At 36.4% G+C, this 24,366-nt stretch overlaps 1 protein-coding gene across 1 annotated transcript; it reads right to left on the bottom strand.

Annotated features, from left to right (window-relative positions):
* Positions 1-1,128: 1,128 nt before the first annotated feature.
* On the bottom strand, positions 1,129-23,994 carry KLRB1 (killer cell lectin like receptor B1). The gene is made up of 8 exons (XM_036865875.1): positions 23,871-23,994; positions 18,907-19,005; positions 18,157-18,231; positions 16,911-17,065; positions 16,406-16,521; positions 13,651-13,780; positions 4,817-4,955; positions 1,129-1,169 (listed from the first exon to the last, which is right to left on the bottom strand). The coding sequence occupies exons 1-8, from the start codon at positions 23,953-23,955 to the stop codon at positions 1,129-1,131; spliced, it is 840 nt and encodes a 279-aa protein (XP_036721770.1). The 5' UTR covers positions 23,956-23,994.
* Positions 23,995-24,366: the final 372 nt, after the last annotated feature.

Below are 24,366 nucleotides of genomic sequence, written 5' to 3' on the forward strand. Positions count from 1 at the left end.
TAGTTCTCCTGTTGCAATTATTATGGATTTGTGGAGAGATACTGTAAGACTATGTAAATATTCTTTAACTCATCATACTTTTAGCCCTCTAGTTTTAGTATCATTTATTGATGGTTCTTTCCCGAATCACCTATTAGTATGATGATTACCAAATAGAGATTTTTTTTTAAGTCTATCATTCTTTCTACATTTATTAAATGGAATTCTACTGTGAGAAAAAAAAAACAAAACAAGGTCACTCATTAATCATCTCTAAGCACAGACAGAAGTCAGAACACTGTGTAACTGCAAAAATAACCAAATATTTCCCTCTCTTAGCTCACATCAGTGACTGCAGCTTCTTTTCCATTTATGGCTTAAGTCTCGGTATGCTATTCTTGTCCCTTGTATTAAAGCTATTACGAAACCTTCAGTGACTACACAGGGGTGTGCATGTAAAAAGAATTTTAAAATTGCAAAAAGTATACTTAAATGGAAGTTTTAATAAAGGCAAAAGATCTGATACCACAGGAGAAAGAAAACACAGGCAAATATCAGGAAGGTCCTAGACATACAGGCACATCTTCCAGGGTCCTCTTTCCATCACACAGGACAAGCTTTGTCTCTAAAACATGAACCACCAAGATGTGTGTGTAATATCTCAGCCTCTGGGAAATCAAGGCACAAGTTTGGTAAGAGATTTTTATTTCCCCACTGGTCACACAGCCGAAACCTGTGTGTGTAGCCAGGTTTACCTGGTACAGAACATCAGTCTATACATTTTCAGCAAAAAATGTAGTCAAACTGATATAGGGCACATGCATGTGTTTTTGACACATTAAACCTCACCTTATAAATCCTGCCCATGTTTTCTGGTGCCCCTGGAGATAATCATAGAGTTACCATAAAACAGCTGCAAGTTAGCACTATCCCTATACAATACTCAATAACCCCATGAACCAAATTGCCCAGTGAACCAAATGCTGGTTTCTGGCATCATCCAATCCAGAGCAAGCCCCACTTTATCAAACTCTCCCCCAAACTTCCCAGCACAAGGCCAAATCCTGTAACAGATCCTTCCCACTGATATACTCTGCAGTGTGAGATAAAGTTGACTTACAGCTGAACTGGACCAGAAAAGCTGCAGCCTTATCCCTGGTAATTCATGGTGGTCCGACTTTGACTCTTGGCTAAAAAAGGGCAATAGAATTTATAAGGTACTGTTCAAAGTGTGAAACTCCTATGTGACCCTTAGGCCAGTTTGTTAATGGATGGTTTCCAACTGGCACAACCAGTTAGACAGCCTGACTTGACAATGTGACTGTGGGAATGAGAACCCAGATGGGAAATTCCGTCTCGAGCTTTCCCAGAGCTATGATTCCTTGCATAGATCTTGGTAGTTCAATTCAGAGGCAGAACACAGACCATGTGTGAAAAAAGAACCCTGGGTGATTGCCCCTGGAAATCTCTAGCCTACCAAATATTTGCCTGCATTCTCTTTCTCATGCTCCACTGTACCCATGGCCTTTAGATAAAGGCTTTACATAAGTATGCTCTATGGAGTCTTGTGATTGCTTTCAAATATCCAAACTGGCAAAAACCTTGCACCCATGGATCCCCATGGTGTGTAGTATCCCTTGCTATACAGCACATAGTAAACTCAGATTTAACTCAGACCTGTTTTTTAAATTAATTAATTAATTAATTTGTAAACATCTTTATTGGAGTATAATTGCTTTACAATGGTGTGTTAGTTTCTGCTTTATAACAAAGTGAATCAGTTATACATATACATATATCCCTATATCTCTTCCCTCTTGCATCTCCCTCCCTCCCACCCTCCCCATCCCACCCCTCTAGGTGGTCACAAAGCACCAAGCTGATCTCCCTGTGCTATGCAGCTGCTTCCCACTAGCTATCTATTTTATGTTTGGTAGTGTATATATGTCCATCCCACTCTCTCACTTTGTCCCAGCTTACCCTTCCCCCTCCCCGTATCCTCAAGTGCATTCTCTAGTAGGTCTGTGTCTTTATTCTCATCTTGCCCCTAGGTTCTTCATGACCATTTTTTTTTTTTTAGATTCCGTATATATGTGTTAGCATATGGTATTTTTTTTTCTCTTTCTGACTTACTTCACTCTGTATAACAGACTCTAGGTCCATCCACCTCACTACAAAAAACTCAATTTGGTTTCTTTTTATGGCTGAGTAATATTCCATTGTATATATGTGCCACATCTTCTTTAGCCATTCAGCTGTTGATGGTCACTTAGGTTGCTTCCATGTCCTGGCTATTGTAAATAGAGCTGCAATGAACATTTTGGTACATGACTCTCTTTGAATTATGGTTTTCTCAGGGTATATGGCCAGTAGTGGGATTGCTGGGTTGTATGGTAGTTCTAGTTTTAGTTTTTTAAGGAACCTCCTTACTGTTCTCCATAGTGGCTGTATCAGTTTACATTCCCACCAACAGTGCAAGAGGGTTTCCTTTTCTCCACACCCTCTCCAGCATTTATTGTTTGTAGATTTTTGGATGATGGCCATTCTGACTGGTGTGAGATGATATCTCATTGTAGTTTTGATTTGCGTTTCTCTAATGATTAATGATGTTGAGCATTCTTTCATGTGTTTGTTGGCAATCTGTATATCTTCTTTGGAGAAATGTTTATTTAGCTTTTCTGCCCATTTTTGGATTGGGTTGTTTTTTTTTTGATATTGAGCTGCATGAGCTGCTTGTAAAGTTTGGAGATTCATCCTTTGTCAGTTGCTTCATTTGCAAATATTTTCTCCCATTCTGAGGGTTGTCTTTTGGTCTTGTTTATGGTTTCCTTTGCTGTGCAAAAGCTTTTAAGTTTCATTAGGTCCCATTTGTTTATTTTTGTTTTTGTTTCCATTTTTCTAGGAGGTGGGTCAAAAAGGATCTTGCTGTGATTTATGTCATAGAGTGTTCTGCCTATGTTTTCCTCTAAGAGTTTGATAGTGTCAGACCTGTTCTTGTTAGTCTTAGGCTGATAAGCATCAATGAGGGAAATCAAGGTAGAAATCTCAGCACCAAATTAGGTAGACATAATTTATATCAGTGGAGAACAAATATCTATACTACATTCTACTTGATGAACAAAAAGTTTGGAGAGAAAACATATGAAACCATAGTACAGATGGTTCCTGACTTACAATGGTTTGACTTAACAATTTTTCGACTTTACTATGGTACAAAAGAAATATGCACTCAATAGAAACACTTCATTTTAAAATAGACTTTGTTTTAGATGATATTGGCCAACTATAAGCTGATGTAAGTGTTCTGAGCATGTTAAAAGTAAGCTGGGTTCTGCTATGATGTTTAGCAGGTTAGGTGTATTAAATGCATTTTCAGTTTATGATATTTTCAACTTACAATAGGTTTATTGGGATGTAGCCCCATCATAAATCCAGGAAGATCTGTATGTGGCTGTGTTTAAATGCATACATTAAGGCATCATCACACATATAAAAGAAAGCCTAGAAAAATATTGGGATAGGGCTGGAGAAAACTGAACTGTTCTGCATTTTTAAAAAAGACTTAAAATTTTTTTTCTTCTTTGTTTTTCTTTTCTTTCTTTTCTCTGAATGACAGTAAAATAGGATGGCTAGAAAGGGTAGAGCAACACAGCTAGCTGGAGGGTAGAAACTAAGTAAAAATGTAGCCAAAAGAGTATTTTCTTCCAGAGCCCTCCAAATATAAAGTAGAATAAAAAACAAACAAACAAAAAGCTTGCATAAGTATTATTAGAATCTAGAAAAAATGTCTTCCATGCATGCATATATGAAATATAGTGCAGAAAGGTTAAAAAAAAAAGATGCAGAGGGGCTAGATCATGATTTGATGGTCTCAATTTAGAAGAGCAGTAGACCAGGTGATATGTTCAAAAGACTCTTCCATAATCCCACTAATATTTTTTTAGTTATAGGATAAAAGGTAGTCCAGCAAACAAACAGATCGATCGGGGATGCCTTTGGGTTTAACCCACACAAACTGAAAATCAGTAGTAGTTAAAGCTCTTTTTAAGATAGATTGATAACCATTAAATTGTCTTTAAATTAAAAAAAAATTTTTATACAATTTTAAAGGCTACTTTCCATTTAAGTTATTACAGAATATTGACTATATCCCCCATGTTGTACAATACATAAATTGCCTTTTTATTTTAAGGAAAGGTGGGAGGACAGAGGTGGGACTGGAGGATGGGGGCAAGCAGGTAAGAATACAGATTTACTCTCCAGGAAGAAAACCAAGCTGGTATCTACTTCCATGAAACAATATATAACAGAAGACTGCAAGGGAAAATCTATAGAGTTTTTTGTTTGTTTTTAAAATTTTTCACCTAAGAATACTACACTCAGCAAAATTAAAAAATTATTAGCGGACTTATTGAAGTATGCCACATAACATCTTTCCTGGAAAAAAAAAATCACCGTTTGACACACTTCCTCCTTCTTAATAACACTTCTTCACTTGCCTAGCAGGGCAATGCCTTTTGTGATTTTCCTTCTCCTCAGTGGTGTCTTATCCACAGTCTTCTTTGTGGATCCCTCCACTTCTTCTCAATTTTACAGTGTTGGGGTACCAAAAGGGCTAAGTCCCATGCCCCTTCTCCAGCAACATTCCTTCTCTCAGTGGTCTCATTTAATTCCATAATTTTATATGCTAATAACCTCCATAAATCCAGCTGTAGCCCGGAGCTTTCTCCTTCCCAAACTCATGCAATGAGTTACCTACTAGGAATCTTGAGTTGGATATCTAATGGACATCTTGATCTCACTCATCCAAAATGGAGCTGTTAATCTACCCCCAAACCTGCTTTACCCAAAGCTTTCCTCCATTTCACTTGAAAACATCTTCCTTTCTCCCGCTCCATAAAATCTGGAGTCACTGTCAACTGTCCTTTATCTCTCACATCCCACACCGATCTGTCAGCAAATGCTGTTAATCTCACCTACAAAATACATCCAGAACCTAAGTACCTCTGACTACCCCCAAGGCTATCACACTGCTCTGAGCCTCCATCATTCCCTCCCTATTTTACTATAATTGCACCCTAACCTTCCTCTGCGATTCTGACTTTGCCCTCCATAGTCTGTGTCAATACAGAAACCAAATCGATCCCCTAAAACTAAAATATAAGCCTGATCAAGTCCTTGCTCTGTTCTAAACCCCACAATGGCTTCCCATTTCCCACAGAGGAAAAGCCAAAGTCCTTACAATGACTTACAGGTATCACATGGTCTCACCTTGTCACCTTGCTGTGATGTCATTTACTCAGCTCCAACCATTTTCACCTTCTTGCTGTTTCTGGAACATGCCAGCTATACTTTTGTTTTTCTTTAGCTCTTCCTTCTCCCTAGAACCCTCTTTCACTGTGGTATTATTGCCTAACTCTCTTATCTTTTTGATATTCTATTGGCTAAATCTCTCACCCATTTCTAGCCTTTGCTTAGTATGTCTGACCTTGACCATTTTATTTAACACAGCAGTCCCCGCCTCCATCCCACACATCCTTCACCTTTTCTTACCTTTTTTCCCTCTCCTAAGTACTTATTACCTTTTATACGTTTACTTTTTTTTATTGCTTATTGTTAATTTGAGCATTAGAGAATGGAAGCTCTATAAAGTCTGGGATCTTTCCATATTCTGTTCACTGATATATCCCAAGTGATAAAAATATTGGTGGGCATTATAGGTCAATCACTAGTCAATGAATAATTGATCCTGAACTTTAATGTAACACACGTATAGATTAAGAATATCTAAAGAAATGTTCAAAAAATACAGAGTTAAATATTTTGTCATTATTTTAGGAATTACTAAAACATTTTAAGTCAAAAACTCAATAGTTGAAAGAAAATCAAACTTCTAAATAATTCTTGAACTGAAAAGAATTTCAAACTATAACTACAGAGTATTTATTTAAAAAATGATGTTGTCAGCATACATCTAAATGTATGAGATGTGGCCAGAGTCCTACCCAGAGCAAACATCATTGTCTTGAATGCTCTTATTATTGATGAGCAAATTAAATTTCCAAGAGATCTACTCACTTATTCAGAATCACACAGTTCAGGTGGCTGGATTAGGGCTTGAACCCATTTGTTTTCTCATTGCATGAACTCTTGTTTAGAAAGTACTTTTAGAAAAATAATAGCAGCTAACCAACAGCTTCTCGGAGCTTCTGTCTTATTTTATTATTATTCTAAAGAATGAAAAATAAGAAATGAATTGGTGCTGATATTAAAAGTCATATAGTGTTCCCATACACACTGAGACAAGATTTCACAGATTGACACGTTTTGTTGAAAGCGTAAATACTATAATCACTTAAACAATGAGGATAGGAGCCCCTCTAGTTCTTTGTTTTGTTTTAGGAAAACGAAAACAGGTGGTTATAAGGAGGTATCATTAGTGGCAACCGCCTCATGATTTGAAGTTGGAGATGGGGGAACAATGTAAATTACACTATCCCCGTTATCTATAGCTGAATAACAAATTAGTTAGTGGCTTAAAACAACCACAGTTATTATTATTATTTTAATAAATTTATTTATTTATTTTTGGCTGCACTGTTGGGTCTTTGTTGCTGCGGGCGGGCTTCTCTTTGCGGTGGCTTCTCTTGTTGCGGAGCATGGGCTCTAGGAGCGCGGGCTTCAGTAGTTGTGGCTCACAGGCTTTCATAGTTGTGGCTCACTGGCTTTAGTAGTTGTGGCTCACAGGCTTTTATAGTTGTGGCTCACTGGCTTTAGTAGTTGTGGCTCACGGGCTCTAGAGCGCAGGCTCAGTAGTTGTGATGCACGGGCTCAGTTGCTCCGCAGCATGTGGGATCTTCCTGGACCAGGGATGGAACCCATGTCCCCTGCATTGGCAGGCGGATTCTTAACCACTGCACCACCAGGGAAGCCCACACAATTATTTTTTATTGAATATATTTGACATATAACATTGTAAATTTAAGGTATACAATGTATTACTTTGATACATTTATATATTGTAATATAATTGCCATTGAGGCAATATTTATTATATTACCTAATTCTGGGACATTATGGTTGTCTATATTCATCATAGATCACTGTGGCTTGTTTACTATTCATCGTAAGTTTGTACCTTAAACGTCATCAGTCTTACCCCCCACCTCCCATTCCCTGGTAACCACTATTTTATTCTCCGTTTTTTTCTTTTCTTTTCAAGTTTAACTTTCTTAGATTGCACACATGAGATCCTACGGTACTGGTCATTCTCTGTCTGACTTATCTCACTTAGCACAATGTGCTCAAGTTCCATCCATGTTGTTGCAGATGGCAGGACCTCCTCCTGTCTTGTGGCTGAATACTGTACCAACCACAATGACTGTGTTATCTCTTACAGCTCTGACAGGGCTCAACCAGGGGATTCTCCCTTTGGGTTTCTAGTGCAGTTGCAATCTGATGATGGCCCTGGGTCTGGAGTCGTTGCAAAGCCTTCCCCAGTTACACGTTTAGCAGTTGAGGATGGCTGTTGCCTGGAACCTCAGCTTGGGCTGTTGTCCAGAATACCACTATGTGGTGTTGTAACCGAAAGTGGGTTCCGGCTGCTCCCATTTCCTTGAGACCATTTCTCAGAATTGTGGCGGTTTATGTCATGGCTACAGTCTGGTCATCATGTAGTTAACTTCTTCCACCTAGTGGGAGTTTCAATATCTACAATAGCCACTCAAAGGATGTGGCTCAGAATATTATCTATAGCCCTTGAGGAGGAACTAAAAGGTCCTTGACTTTGCTTAATGACTAAACTATTATTGTTTGGTCTCCTTTCACTATTTTCATTTGTTTCTGCATTTTCTTACTTCTCTGATTAAACTTATTCTTTGGCTAAAATTTTTCCACAGACAAAAGGCAGGCTGAGGACATGGTGGTGGGGAGGACCATAGAGGGTCCTGCTCTGTTTCAGTCTCACTTCTTCTCAGCTTAGAGGCTGAGTTCCAAAAGCAAGCATCCCAAGAGCTTCTCAACGTAGGCGGAAGGTACACTGATTTTTACGATGTAGCAAGAGATGTCACATTGGTTGAAATCATGTTCAAGGGCAGTGGGCACAGACCTTTATTCTCAATGGCAAATGTCAAAGAAATTGGAGGTCACATTTTTAAATTGACGCTAAAATTTTGAGGGAATGAACAAATCACTATCCATAATGCAGTACATTCTATAATAAAACTGGCCTAGACTCTTCAATAAATGAATGCCACGGGGAAATGAAAAAGAGCAGACGGACAATTCTTTAATAAAAGACACCAAAGTAATGTTGAAAACAAGACAACAGGCCCCAAATAGATTCACTTGTGCTAAGCCCCATGTCGCCAAACCAAGACTTAATTACAGTTTTGCCTCTCCCAGAATTGGAATCTTAAAGCAGTCAATTAGGAATTGTCTGATCAGAACTAGTTAGGTCATCTGCCTGATAGATTCCTACAATCCCTTAAAGGAAAGTAACTTTGCAATAACCAATCTACTTTTTTTTTTTTTTTTTATAGCTACTTTTATTTTTATTTATTTATTTATTTTTGGCTGTGCTGGGTCTTCGGTTCGTGCGAGGGCTTTCTCTAGCTGCGGCAAGCGGGGGCCACTCTTCGTCGCGGTGCGGGGACCGCTCTTCATCGCGGTGCGCGGGCCTTTCACTATCGCGGCCCCTCCCGTTGCGGGGCACAGGCTCCAGACGCGCAGGCTCAGTAGTTGTGGCTCACGGGCCCAGCCGCTCCGTGGCATGTGGGATCTTCCCAGACCAGGGCTCGAACCCGTGTCCCCTGCATTAGCAGGCAGATTCTCAACCACTGCGCCACCAGGGAAGCCCCAATCTACTTTTTTTTTGCCTACAACAACTTCCTTGTTCCTGCTCCTTTCTGCATATAAAAGTCTCATATTTTATAAAGCTCCTTGGAGCTCCTTTCTATCTGCTAGATTGGATACTGCCTGGTTTGAATCAATTTTTGTTCAAACTCTTAAAATTTTTCATATTCCTCAGTTTATCTTTAGACAGTGACAGTCACCAAATGCAAAGTGTAAACTTTGATTAGATCCTGGATTGAGGAGGCAAGGGGTTCTAAAGGACATTCTGGAAAGATTTGGATGTAAAATATATCTTAGAATATATATTAACTTATTTTGACTTTCTTAGAGTTATTTATATATGCAACTTACTATTCAATGCATTCAGAAAAAAAGGTAATAGAAAACAAGAAAGAGAGGATATGTGGGAAAATTGTAATAATTGTTAGATCTAGGTGAGGAAAATACTGGTGTTGAACGAACTGTTCTGGAACCTTTTTGTAAATGTGAAACTCTCCCCCATAACTGCATGTTTAAAGTTGCAGCTGCACATTATAGTCACAAGGTGGCGATAGACTCACTTTTGAATTTGTATAAGGACACTCCTGTGAAAAGAGCGTCCAGAAAAAAATATTTCTTAACATAACATCCTCAAATGCTGGCTCTAGGAGGAGAAATGTAAAAATCCCAGAGGGCAAAAATCACTGAGAAAATTCACACCACAGCTGAATAGTTAAGATTCAAATAAAAACGCTGGAAATTGGAAGAAACACTGAAGTAGGAAGAAGCAAGGACTGATCCTTGCTTCAGGGAAAGACCTAGTTCTAGTCCTGGCTTCATCAAGGTCTAATTTTGTGACCTTACTCAAGCTGACTATGAGTAGCTCTCACATGTAAAATGAGGAAAATACCTGAAGAAAAACTTGGAGAGCAATTTCAGTCAGAATTGGAATTCCATTTAGAGATTATGCCAATTAGAGGTCTTCGCTTGGAAATTTTTAGCCAGGTAGCAGTTACATAATTCCTAAAGTAGAACACTGAAAATTTCCCATGAAGCACAAAGGTTAAATCCAAAGCACATTCTGATTATGCAGCATTTAAAGTTTATTTTGAAAGGGCCCTAATAGATTGTCTTGATAGAGAATGCAATTTGATTCGTATACCTGGGTGATCATATTTGGGTTCTAGCCCTATTAGTGGATCACCTTTTAAATGTTGACAAATCATTCTATGCTGCTTATATTATCATTTGAAAAATGGTCCTTTTAGAAAAACTGCTCGTGTAACTCAGCCACCTTGCTGAGGTTCCAGGCAATCAGCAACCACATACATGAGTGACAAAGGCTTTGAGCTAACCCGAGTCCCAATCAGCATCTCATTCCAACTGCACTAGAGACCCCAAGCAAGAACCACCTAGGTAAGCTCATTCAGTAAACAAATTTGATTTTATAATTATTTGTTTATTTTTCAGGAAATACTTATTGAGCATCTGCTATGCGCCAGAACCATGCATTGGCTAACAATACTAAGAAGGTTTTGATCTCATGGAGCTCATATCCCCATGGAAAGGGCCTAATAATAATAATAGCAATAGTGGTCATAAAATAATAACAATAATAAAATGATAAGTAGATAATTATCCAATTTCATATGTTATGAAGGAAATAAATAAGGTGTTGCAAAGGGACAAAATGGATAAATCTCTTCTGATTGATATACAACTTTCTTTTTTCTTTTGTTCTGTTTTGCTTGGTCGGAAGGGAACAAGTGTAGCCACAAAAACAAACAAACAAACAAACACACAAACACACACACACACACACACGCACACGCACACACGCACAAAAAACAAAACCAAGTAAGTCCACAAGAGGGCAGAATGGAGTTAATCGCAAACAATTGCAGATGTAAACTTTAACTGCTGCCAAGGGGTAAACTAAAGGCTATGACCACCAGATCAGGTTACTTCATGAGTTTATAGGTGTTTAGAACTTAAAAAATTTTCATAACTATCTTTGTACTTCTTGGATTTTCCTTTCCCACACTGCTTGGCATGAAAGTCAAAAGTTATTCTTTTTTACCCATGCTAGCATTATAAAGGAAAAGAATCTGATTGCTGGCTACCTAAACATCTGTGGATCAGAAAAAAATGGTTGAAAAAAACCCTAGGCTTATGCATCAAGAATGCTTTATTTTTAAATTTTTCCCACCATAAGTGTTTTTCCGTGATACTTGCTTTTTTTAAAACTTGAAGTACAGTTGATTTAGAATGTTGTGTTAGTTTTGAGTGTACAGCAAAGTGATTCAGTTATACATATATATATTATTTTTCAGATTTTTTTCCATTATAAATTATTACGAGATATTGAGTATAGTTCCCTGTGCTATACAGTAGGTCCTCGTCATTTATCTATTCTATATATAGTAGTGTGTATATGGTAACCATGATACCTGCTTTTTAGCCCACACTGTGTATATTGAAGAGCTCTGTGGAATGGGTGGGGCAGGAAGGTAAAACAGAAGGAAATGAACTTCAAATTCAAACACATGGCATAGGAAATAAACAGAAGGAATCTCACTGGTCCAGTCTCAAGGTCCATTTAATAAAACATACATAGACCATTATTACGCCCTTACTCTTTTAAATTGAGTCAGAGACTTCTCTTCCCTTCATTTTTCTGTCTTGGTACTTGTCCAACTCTAGCCAGGAGAGAAGTGGAGCCAGCTTTAAGATCATAAAAAAGACTAATTACAATACAGCCAAGAAGAACTAAATCCTATTTTAGAAAAGTGGGAAGAAATAGATTAAAAAATTGTGAGAGCCAGAGAGATTTGAGGAAAAGTTAAGAAAGAAATTAACATTTGATTCAAGATTTCCACAATTACTAGGCTTTTTCTAGGCAAAGAATAAAGGGATTGTGTGATGAAAAGAGCATCTCACACGTATGGGACAACTGTGAAATCATAAAACATCAGGATGTGTTTAGAGAGTGGTCAGGAGCCTGCGTCAGGAGCATGGGCTGTGTAGAGGAAATGTAGATCGCAGATCTTGAATAACGTAGTAAGTTGACATGGCTTGGCATTGCAGTGAGTTTATTGTCAATAAACGTTGACTCAAATACTGCAACCAAAAAATTTCCTTAGACCTAATATTTTTTAATCTGCCTAGACTATGGTTAGACATGCCTTCCTCATGGAACTGTATCTTTATAGCCTGAGTTTCAGAGATGATCTCAGCAGTATCATATCCAAGAGTAAATTTACTTGATTATCTAATACTGCAATAGCAAATGACAGTGTAAGAACCAAACTTCTTGGGCTTAGTTTCATTGTAAAAGGTTCTTGCAGATGTGTGTTTTAGGGGTGCTTCATTTCAGATCTAACAAGTATAGGAGAAGGAAAGCGCCGTATTTGGAATGAATTCTGGACTAACTGGATGGACTTAGCTTTGTCCTGAAGGTTGCTTTGAACATCATTCCAAAGAGGTAGGAATGTACATGGTCAGTTGTGGGAATATTTTTTCTAAGATTTCTGTTCTTTACAGGTCTTTTTCCCCAAAGTATCAAACACTTCAAAAATCTCACTTTTATCATATATTACTTGGTAATGATACTCTTGTCTAGAATGTTTTTCTAAATAATTTATTTCCTAAGTAATTGGCACAAACTGAATTATACTTTGAATTTTTGATGTGTTCAAAATTTTATATTAATGAGTATTGTAAATCAATATGTATGGAAAAACAGGAATTAAAATTTTATTTTGGTCATTATAGTATTACTTGAATTTATATAATTATATAATTACTATACAATTATATAAATATATAATTTATATAATTCAAGTTGGTATTGAATTATCAGAGTAAGTAGATGTCTATTTTTCAGGAATTTTATTATGAGTCTCCTTGTACGATAAATTCAATATTATCATTTATTTGATTTCCAAAGAAAATTTGGCAGGTGTTTTTAAAAAGTGAACACTCAAGAGATCTATCAGAATAAACACATCTCTTCTGTAACTTCAGCTTCCCCAACTGCAGAGTTGAAAAAAATATCACCTTTTCCATTAGAATAATGGAAAATTTGCTTACATGTTTCCTACAGCGTGAGCCATAGAAAAAAGAAACATAGAAGGAAAATAAAAAAGCAATGAGGAAATTAAAATGGAAAGAGTTAAGGTCCCTTCCCAAACTCCTTTAGTAATACGTCTCTGATATGAGTCAAGAGAATGGATTTTAATCAATGTTCTGCCACAACCCAATTGTGTGATGGTATTGAAAAAAAAAAAAAAAAGCATAGGCTGTGGGAGAAGCAGAGGACTTCAGAAATCATTTACTAAAATTTTTCTGGAGGTGAGCGAAGGCATAGAGGGGATGGATGAAGTCTACAGGATTAGAAACCATTTCCCTTAGCTGGTCTGGGCTTTGTTCCATAGAGAATCATGTCTCTTAAAATGAGGTGTTTTCTTTATGTATCTGTTTTCTCATTTATTGAATGAGGAGATTAAACTTGAATGTCTGTAAGACTCACAACAGTTGGAATTCTCAGTGTTTGTTCCATTTTGTACCACAAAATGCACATTAGGCCATGCTAAGAGTATATACAGTTAAAATGAGAGAGACCTGAAATGGAAATTAAAGAAATGGAGAGGGGGGACCTCCCTGGTGGTGCAGTGGTTAAGAATCCTCACTCCCAATGCAGGGGGCCCAGGTTTGATCCCTGGTCAGGGAACTAGATCCCACATGCATGCCTCAACTAAGAGTTCCACCTAATAAATAAATAAATAAAGATTAAAAAAGAAATGGAGAGGGGATGTATAGTCAAGTGGCAGAACATACTTTATTTTTGACAGGTTTTAGTTCTTTTTGACAGATCCATTTATTTTCTGTAGCACAGTTCTCGGAAAAAAATTGTATCGTTGAGAGGTAAACACAACTGTTTTCTTCAGCATTACCAGTAATTTGTAATCTGTGGAGCAGAAGAAAAGCCTTTCTTTAGTGTTTGTGATTTTCTCACATAATTCTCCTCAACCAGCCAGTATGTTCTGTAAGTTTCAGGAAACAACAAGATGCTGGTTATTAAGCATGGAATAAGTACCCAGTCACAAATATAATGATATAAATTTTAATAGAAAGCTAATATAAACCTCTGGAACTTGCAAGCTCATCTTCACTGGAAAAGAATTGTTCTAAAAAGAAATGTCATAATGATACATACAAAGAAGAAGTTTTGGAAACTGGGAATTGAACCTCCTATTAACATGTCATATGAAAAGTTTCCTACCTTCACTGAGCCTCGATTTTCTTAAATATATAGGGTATATATATTCGGGGAGGCATTGAGATCATGTATATGAAAGTGTGATCATGCTTAACAAAGAATGTGTTCAGTAAATGTAATAAGTACGTAGATACTCAGGGTCTACAGAATTTGAATATATCAATAACCAGAAAAGGAGGCTCAGTACGTGTTGTATGTAGTAGGAGGTTCCCTTTTTTCCCATTCCAAACAGGTTGGTGAGTGTCTGCTACAATATATGTACTATTAGTTCCAAAGAAGCAGGAGTCTTGTGGCTCATTGCAGGTGGGGCATGAGTAGCAGTTAAACAGTGGGATGGCAAGATAGAGCTGGGGTGCCAGGATAGGGTGTATGCAAGACATTCACCTATTTGTCTCGAATAGAAAGTGAAGTGGTAGCAGTGGGCAGGGCTCCATCACAGTTTTTCTTTGTTCCTTTGTTCCATTTCTTCTTGGAGCCCCTCGGCCCTGAGAAGCCAACCTGATTCTCTCCTAGTGCCTGACACCCGAGTCAAATCAGAATTTCTCTTGACCAAGCTATTGCAAAGGTCCCCTGTATTTTATCTCTTCCACCCTTCTGGTCCTTTCTTCAATTTTCAAGATAACTTTTTTACTGCTCATCTGGCCAAGTCCCCTTCCAAAAGGCCCTTGGTGACTTCCCAGGCCTTCTTTGACCAGATCTCTGCCTAGTTGTCTAACATTATCTCATTTAATCCCCAAAACAGTCCTGTGAAAAAAATTATTAACACCCTTTATGTTTTTCTTTACCTGAAAACCAAGGTAGAGAATTAAAATAAAAGCAGAGTCTAACTGATGCTCTGTCTACTATAATATGATACCTTCCAGGTTTACCTGATCACTATCTTAATCAAATCATCATTTGTATCCTCAGAATAAAGTAGAGTGTTCAATCGAATTTAATCCATCATCTTTGCCTATATTTTTGCTCATGGACACTTCAGAGTTTTCCAGTTTTATTATAAACCTTAATAAAATAAACATAATGGCCCAATAAGAAGCACACACACACACAAACCAAAATTAACCTTTACTATGTACAAAAAAATAAAAATAAGTTAATATCAGAGTTGCACTTATGTGTAAATAAAATATAGAAAAAATCCCTAGAAAAGCAAAAAAATCAGAGTGTAGTTTTATTTACCAAAATATGTTTGCCTTTTCATACATTTATTCTAGTTCAGAACACTTTATTTTAAAATAATCTTCATTTTAAAGTACGGCATCTAAAAAAATATTTTAGAACATGTGTCAAACAATGTCAAAATGTGCTAATTAAACCAACATTTCTTTTAAGGTCTAATAATTTTCCACACAATAAATTATTACTATATTTTAGATAAACTTGAACATGCTCCTGTGTCTTGAATTTTAACCTCTTGTTTTTTGAATGATAAAAAAATCCATTTTAACTGTAATTTATACAAATGTGAATAAAGCATTCACAGACTCAAAAAATGTAACACAATATCATCTGTTCTGAAAAACTCATCAAAAGTTCTTTTCAGAAACTTGGTTGGATGTCTGCACACTTTCACTTTCTAGGGGAAAAAAATGTCCTGCCCTTCGTTGTACAAACAACGATGAAGTCCATTAAAAATTTATAATTTAACTGTGTAACATCAATCCTCCTATAACACCGATGGTTAACTTGACAATCTTACAAAAGAAACTATGAGACAACCAAAAAAATGGCAAATAGCTCTTTTGTGGCTTATGCAGATTGACTACATCTCTTCAAACAACCCTCCTTTTACACTGCTGGTTAAAATAGGCTACAATACTTGTTACAATGTGAGTAATTTCTCTCAAATGTCTGGATACCCTACGCTGATATTTACTATATTTTTTCCTCTTGTATTCATCGTGCCAATGCTGGTTGTGACCCGCTAAGGTATGTGGCCCCACAGTTTGAAAAACACTACTTAAACAATTCTTCGTGCCGATAGCTTCCAGCTAGAAATTTCTTAATTTTTAAATGTTGTTATTTTAAAAACTGTTTCGTGTGCCCCCGCCCAAAGGAGTTAGTCTATTCCTTGTCTCCTAAAACTCCATTGCAGGTAAAAATATATATTGTTGCAAAGGGTTGATGTCTTTTCATATGTGGAACTTTTCAACCAACTTCAGAATCATTCTTCTTCTCAGACTATTCTGATCCTCCTGAACATTTCTAAACTAAATTAAAATGATAAATCTCAATCTTCAATAACAATGTTACTATCTTGCCATGTAAGCCTGATGTAAATTGAATATTCAGATTAGCTTATCCAGTACTCACATATTAGAATTTAAAAAGGATCCATTTATCCACTTCCAGTTCTTTTCTGATAATGTAAAATTTAATCCAATCCAAAATGGAATTCCTCCTTTGTCTATCCGGTTTTGTATGAGTCTCTATAAATGAAACAGAAGAAATGACTGACTATTGAATCTGTTTATCTATTACTGGTTTGCATCTTTGTACTCATCCTCTGAAACCCAGTTCAAGTATCACCTCCTCTCTGAAGCCTTTCCTAACTCCCCATCGGAGTTAATTATTCCTTATTTGTGATATTTCTGTCTGTATATTTATATATACCCAAATATTTGTATTTATATTGTTGTATTCATTAAATTATATTTATTTTGCTTACATGTCCATTTAGTGTCTCAGATTGTGAGCTTCTTGAAGTCAAAATTAATACTTCCATCTGCATAGAATCCTCCAGGCTATAGCACGAAGATCTTGATATGGTTAGAAGCAAGGGCTAAGCCGTATTAAAGTATTTTACTTAATTATTTACCAATTCTTCCTGATCTTGAATAAGCAGCAGACGGGATTCTTTTGTGAAACAGTCGGCTAGACTGTCATTCCAAGGTTTGTAAGTGTCAGAAAAAAACAAGCATTTATCTCGGATTAGTTGCCAATTTGTTGGGCACTTTAACAGAACTGGTCTCTCTAAAGTAAGAAAGAGGAAGAAGAATAAATGTTATGTTTCTAACCTGCCCCCCACCCCACTGACACTAATCACACATGCACAAGTCATTATAAATTCAGGGAAGTCTTTGATCATCACAGTGAGAACAATTCATGAATTTAATATAACTTTGAGGGTTTTGAGACCTACTGTTCATTCTGGTACTAAGATTTGAAAATTAGTGACAAGTTTAAAACACTGACAGACAGAATAACTTGTTCAAGTCCACACAAAGCAGATGCTGGTAGAGTCAAAACTCTTTCTGAGATTCCTTAAATTCATTACAAGTGCTCTTTCCACTCCATGACGACAATATCAAACTTATCTAAAAAATGTCCACTTTAAACAACATGTAAAATGAAAAGCAAATAACAATTCATTTCCGTAAGTTAATGGCAAATACCATGGAGAAAAATTATAAGAAAATTTCTAATTGCTGAATTATATATTTGCCTATTAATGGGATCTATTGGATAGCATTTTCCAGAAGGATTTTCGTAGTTTCTTAAAATTTCTGTTCTGTACTAATGTATATAATAAATGATCACATTCTGCTACAGTCACTCAACAATAGTGTCTTTATTAACACACACTACTTAGTAAGTACGTGAACAAGATCAATGTCTTAATGTTTAATACAATAAATATTAAATAAGTCATTTTATGTTGTGTTCCATTAATTAACTTCGGACCAGAGTTAGCTGCTCGACATATTCATTAAAATCATCAAATATCCCACTTAAATGCATATTTTACTTTATAGCTTGGTTTTTGGCTATTAATTATTGAATATCCTAGCAGCAGTCTCTCATAAGGCAGTATTGTCTGGTGGTTAAGATCGTAGGCTCTGAAGATAGACCACCGAAGTACAATTCCCAGTGCCGCCACTTAGTACCTGTTTGACCCTGGATGAGTTGCTTAACCTTTCCATACCTCAGTTTTGTCAAACATAAAATCAGAGCGATAATACTATCTTAACGTCTGGGTTGTTATGAGCCTTAATTAAGATAATGCATGATACCTATCGAATTTTCGCCATTATTCTTAGGAAAGTCAAAGCCACAAAATATACCTGTTGTTTCCTTCCTGTTCTCTTGAGCATCCGTGCTGCTTTTTTCTGTTGATGAGTTTTGTCTCAAGAATATCACTAATAAATCAGGAGAAATCATTAAGAAGATTAATGCTGAATGGTGCCGTGAAATGGATATATATATCACTTCAGGAAATTTTTATCTCAACAAGCTTGAAATGAACAGAAGATAAGAGCAATAGCGTGTAGTAACAAAGGGTCTACTTAGAAGACAACATAAACAAACACATAGCAAGTGAACACACACACACATTGAGTTACCGGCTTCTACTATATAAGTAAGCTCCCAGGTGTTACTTAAACTCTTAAATTGTTTACACTCCTTGCCTCATGTTCCATCTTCAGAATAAGTATAATTGTGCCTACCCCATGGGAGAGATTGCCTAGGACAATCTGGAATTTAGTAGGCACTTAAGGAACTGTAAATAATTGGAAATTTTTATTTTCTTTGTTATTGTCATGCTTTTATCATAATTGTGATTTTTTAAAAGTTCTTGGAGCACACGTGAAATCCCCCGTGAAGCCTATCGGAACAGTTAGGAAGGGAAATATGACAAAGGATGAAATTTGCTTAGTACGTACAGGCTGAGCACTGTTGGAGCACTGTTTTGTAAGTGTTTTTGTTTCATGGGTCTTCCACTAAATTTGGGGTGGCCAAATGTTAACATACTTTAATATTTATGGTAAAGTAGAATAAGTAGAACAAGAAATAAATGATCTTGCATCACTTACCTGAAACACTCAACCCAATCACAGTCAAGGCAAGAAGAATAATCCCAGCACAACCAAGTTTCAGAGCAAATTTATGCCAAGGTGGACCCTGACAAACATCTGAGACATTAAGAAAATATACTTGGTTAACTCAGTTGAGTTCATCTAATACAAAAAGCAGAGGTTGTTTGGATAACATAAGAAAGAGCTAGATTCAGGTTGGGGGTAGGGGCAGGGAAGGATATTTATCAGTCATCTTAAAGTAGGGTTCCACAAGATGGAATCTCAGATCCAACTGAGAGTTTGCTTATAGATAAAATAGAAATATTTATGCCTGTCTTGTGTATGAAGGATTGGTATAAGAATCAAACGAGATAGATGTGACGGTGTTTTGAAACATGCCAAATGCTATACAAAAATGAAACATATACCCTACTGTAGGAAGTAAGTCCAAGAATTTTGTCCAAAAAGGAAGGCCTTCATTCATTCAAGATATATTTGTTGAGGCTCTGTTTTATGCCAAACAACATGTTTAGGTGCTGGTGATATAAGACAGTTCTATTCTTAGACGTGAATTCCTCTGCTTTACTGTTTTCTGGAACAATCATCTCCAATTTGGACCAAATGGGTGGAATTCAAGGAAGAGTATTTTATGAGCTTGCATGTTATTTTCAGTATTTCAATGAATATAACGTAACATGAACCTGTGTCTACAACATTGCATAGTCTAAAAAAATGTCAAATACCTTTGCTTTTGTCTGTATCATGTCAATAACAATGTACTGTATATCTCGTGTTCATCAAAAGTTGTGATTGTATTAATTAAAGTGGGATCATAAATTAATCATAACCTTATCAATGGATTTCATAGGGAAAAATAATCAAAGAGGAACTTATTAATGTAAAAAATTATTGGGAAACACTGAGCAACAGCTTCCAAAATTATATCAGCTCTGACAGGAATTATTCTGGTAATTTGTACTTCGGTTATTCTACTTGAAATTTTGCTTAGACAACTTCTATACCTGGCTTAATTATAAGACCCCTTTTATTCCCATTTGGTTTATAATATGTTATATATATTACAATTATAAATTATTTTCTAAATTGTATTATTAGAGCCAAGGGCCTTTACAAGTAAAGGTTTACTAATTTAACTATATCATTTATTTATGTTATCTATTCCTTTTTATATTTTTTCTAATATTCCTCAGTATAAAGGAATACATGCTTTGAGTCACTTGTTAAAAACTTTAGTATCAGATATGTTAAAGTGTTGTCTTTATTCTCATTAAATGTTCCAGAGTGACCCACAAATCCATTTCTACTTTAGTTTTTTACACTCTCCCTGGCAATTAAGTTGTGCGACCCAGTTTTCAGACAACTACTCATGGTCTCTTCATTAGGACTCGGACATTCATAAAAGAGTTAGCTCTTTCTAAAATGTCACTGGGGAGATGGAATTTAAGATAACTAAATGTGATAAAAGTTTATGGGAGGAAACAGATAATAGATTAGATTTCAGGTAGTGACACCTGGATTATCATCTGGAGGGGAGAGATAAGAGTAGACAATTAGAGGAGCTCCAAGGTCCTGGGTGTACATCTGAAAATGGGAGAACCAGACTGGAGAATATTGACCTAGAACTTCTAATGTTAGCTCGTGTGACACAGAGCAACTAAACTTAGTGAACCTAAGACTAGTCCTACGTGACGTTTCCTCACAGTTGTATATTACTATTCTACCATTTTTTCTTCCTCAGCCTTTCCTCCCTTGAAATTTTGAAAAATGGAGAAAGCTGCATATAGTCACTATTTTAACATTTATTACCGAAGGATAGCAGTGGTTAAGAGCAGAGGCTCTCAAATCTAGCAGATTTGTATTAGAGCATGTTACTTCGGGCAACGTAACCTTCATAAACTACAAATTTCCTCACCTGTGAAATGTAGAATAATACCTACTTCATGAGGTTTTGGAAAGGGTTATATGAAATAGTTCTTCTAGACATGGTGTCTGATACATAATAACCGCGCATCTAAAATTTAAAGAACTGAGTGGAGGGTTCTGTGTTGTTTTTCTGCTGCACTATATTAGAACTAATAACAACAATAGAGTTATTGTACCAATAGAGTTACAATAACAAGTTGAAGAGGCCAGGTAAACTTTAGTCATCTGGAAATACCCACATAAGGCTAGTTTTTTGTTTGGATATAAACAGTATGCCAAATCATCTCACTTCATTTCTCTAAACCTTTCCATGGCTTTCTCTCAAGCAGATCTAAGTCTGTACGTCTGTAGAACAGCCTACAAATCCCTATTCATTCTGGCTTCCCTTTATGTCTCTAACTTCATCTCCTGCTCTTTTCCATACAGACATGCTCTGTCATTTCACACGAACCTATGAGCTCCTCCTACAAGATGACAGGCATGTTCTCATCCCACGGATCTTGCACCTGCACTGGTCCATCTTCTAAAAGGCTTTTCTCCCAGGAAGCATACCTTTGTCCCTCAGTTCTTTCAGGTCTTGACTCAAATGTCATCTTGTCAGGCAGGCTTCTATGATTATTCCATTTGATATCATACCCTCTCCAAAAGCTAACTCTCTATTCCATTTTTTAAAAAATATTTTCTCTATTGCACTTAATATTATCTAACACATATATGTATACATATATATTCTTAGTTATTCATTTATTTGTAAGTCTTCCTAGTAGTATAATATAAACGCAATAAAGGAAAATATTTTTTCACTATTTTGTTCACTGTTGTATTCTCAGCACCTAGGGCATGCCTGACACAGGTGCTTATTTTTGGATGAATAAATAAACTCTAGAGGCATTTTTGCCAACACCTATCTACTTTTCCAGGAGACCAAATCCTGGGCCGTAAACCAGATTCGTCACAACTCACATCTCTCTCTGGTTTTCCTGACTGCTTTTGATATAATCACTATTCTACAGTTGCCATTTTGGCTAAACTGTTTAGCCAAAGAGCTTAGTGGTAGTTTCACAATAATTGTAATACCAGATCAATGTGTGGAGAAAGAATGTCACCTGCCATTTCAGTAAACAAAGGATGTTGTGACCATAAAGCCACCAGCCAGTGCAGCTGCCCCGGATAGTAAAACTTGAGGGGAATTCAGGATAGAGAAAAACAGGATACTGGCCCTAGATAATTAAGATGCATGTCAAAGGAATTATTTCAGTAAGCCCAGACTTTGCATCTTCCCACATATAGAAAAGCACTAAAATCTTTAACTTCAGGTGTCTGTTTTTGTGATTAGCCGTAAACTTTTGATGTTTGACTACATTTTTTTTTTTTTTTTTTTTTTAAGCAAAAGCTCCTGTATATCCCTGCTCCTCCCTTACCTCTTGGGGCCATTTCCTCAGAACTATCAGAGAGGCTGCCTTCTCAGCTATAGTCCTCTGTAAAGCCGCCAAATACATAATTCTCAACTTTTAAGTTAGGCATTTTTTTCAGTTGACAAGCGTTTTGTAGTCACACATTTTGTTCTGACTTTATTCTATGTTTTCTCAGATTTACTTTTAGAATGATATTTTGTGGAATAATGACTACACTTAGAATAGACAAATTATCTGGCCTCATTGATTTGGAATCACAGATAGTAGCTTTTGAGGAAAATCTCGCTGTCTTTCTCTATTTTCATTCTCCAATATCTTCCAACACCATCCTCCTTTCTCTCCACTTTTGCTAGATCTGAATAGGGAACAGAAAGTCTTTCTCTTTCCCATCAAAAAATAACCGTGGCTTGACAAATTCTCACTGTAGTTATCAAGATTCTCCAATTTCCTGTAACCCCCAAATGAAGGGTATCATGAAAGTATTTGATAACCCTAAGACTTTTCAATCTCCAATTTAGAACATTGATAACTTAATACTTTCAAATTATACCAAACCATCCTAAAAAGATACAACCCACTTGCCAAGCACACTATGGAATGAATATCAGGTTGGATAAAAATTGCAATATTATTGATGTTTAGTAAGTTTGGTTTGACTTCAGAATGTAATACTATGTCCTGATGATTTTATACATTTTTTTTCTGCTTAATTTGTAGTTTCTCTTCATCTATCCCCAGGCCATGGAATCCATCACCTATGACCTCACATTAGAATTCCCCATCTCTTTCACTCAGAATACTAACTCCTCTGACATACAGAAAATTGCCAACTTCAACAAGTATGAAATAAGTGCATCAGTGATATTCTCCTGTGCCTTGTGGCTTAAATCCTTCTAAACTGTTATACTTTTCAATTTAAAAATCATCAGATTGTTATTATATTCAAGTTTTTGATCTTGAATATAATTTTCTTTCAGAACATTTTTTTCCCTTCCCTTTGAAGGGTGAAGGATGTTAATCATTGAGCCTACACTTTGTATTCTGAAAGGAATGCCACGGATGCAAATGCATTGGAACTTAATCACAGTGTTTTACAGAGGGATTTGAAATAAGGTAGGTTACTATTACAGCAAGGTAGTAAAAAATCTCTAAAAATATTCATTTGTTAAAAAAAACCAAAAACAAAAACAACAAAAAAGGGACTTCTCTGGTGGCCCAGTGGTTAAGATTCTGTGCTTCCATTGCAGGGGGCACGGATTCGATCCCCAGTCAGGGAGCAAAGATCCCGCATCCCTCATGGTGTGGCAAAAAATAAACAAATCAAAAAATCAAAATATTCCCTTGTTCATACATGTAAAATATTTCTTCAGGATCCTTTAGCCAAGGCTCAGTAATAGGAACTATATTCATTTTTCACAAAGGTATCTTGATAAAAAAGAAATCTATAAGGTATGTGTTTTTTTCCACATTTGTGATTACCTACAGACAGGCCATGCTGTATCTATTTAACATTAATAAAACTTCTGCTCATCTTCAAAGCCATGATTTAAAGCTACAAATTTAAGAGAAAAATCTAACTATGGAAGATATACAAATGCCAAAAGGAAAATCAAAGCCACTTACTCTGAGGAAGAGATGGAGGTGATGAGCTTTCAAGGCCAGCATTCCTGGATACGTTTAAATCAGCATATATCACCTGTCTGTCCATTGCAAAGAGAAGAATGTGGCACTAAACTTGTGTAAAAGAAAAAACTACAGTTCTATGAGGCAAGAGAAGCAAAAGGAAGTGCTCAGCCTTGAAAAGCTTTATTGTCTTTCTTACCTACCCACACTTCTAGTGGTGGGTTTTCTCTATAAATTAGTGAGAAAATCCACTTACTGGCTGTCCAGTATACTTAGATTGTAATATCTACTTTGTTTAATTAATTGGCCTGTTTGACAGAATTCTGGGAAGGTTTGTTTGTTGTCTTTGTAACCATCCTCTTTGAGTACTTTTCTCAGTGCCAGGACCAGCGTGAGGGAAATGAAGCACTCTCATTTCCCTCCAAAAAAGTCAGGAATCAAGATAAACAATATTAAATGTAATGCTGTAAAAAGTAAGCACTAATGCAAAAAAACT

Source organism: Balaenoptera musculus, chromosome 10 (assembly GCF_009873245.2).
Source record: "Balaenoptera musculus isolate JJ_BM4_2016_0621 chromosome 10, mBalMus1.pri.v3, whole genome shotgun sequence".
Lineage (NCBI taxonomy): Eukaryota > Metazoa > Chordata > Mammalia > Artiodactyla > Balaenopteridae > Balaenoptera > Balaenoptera musculus.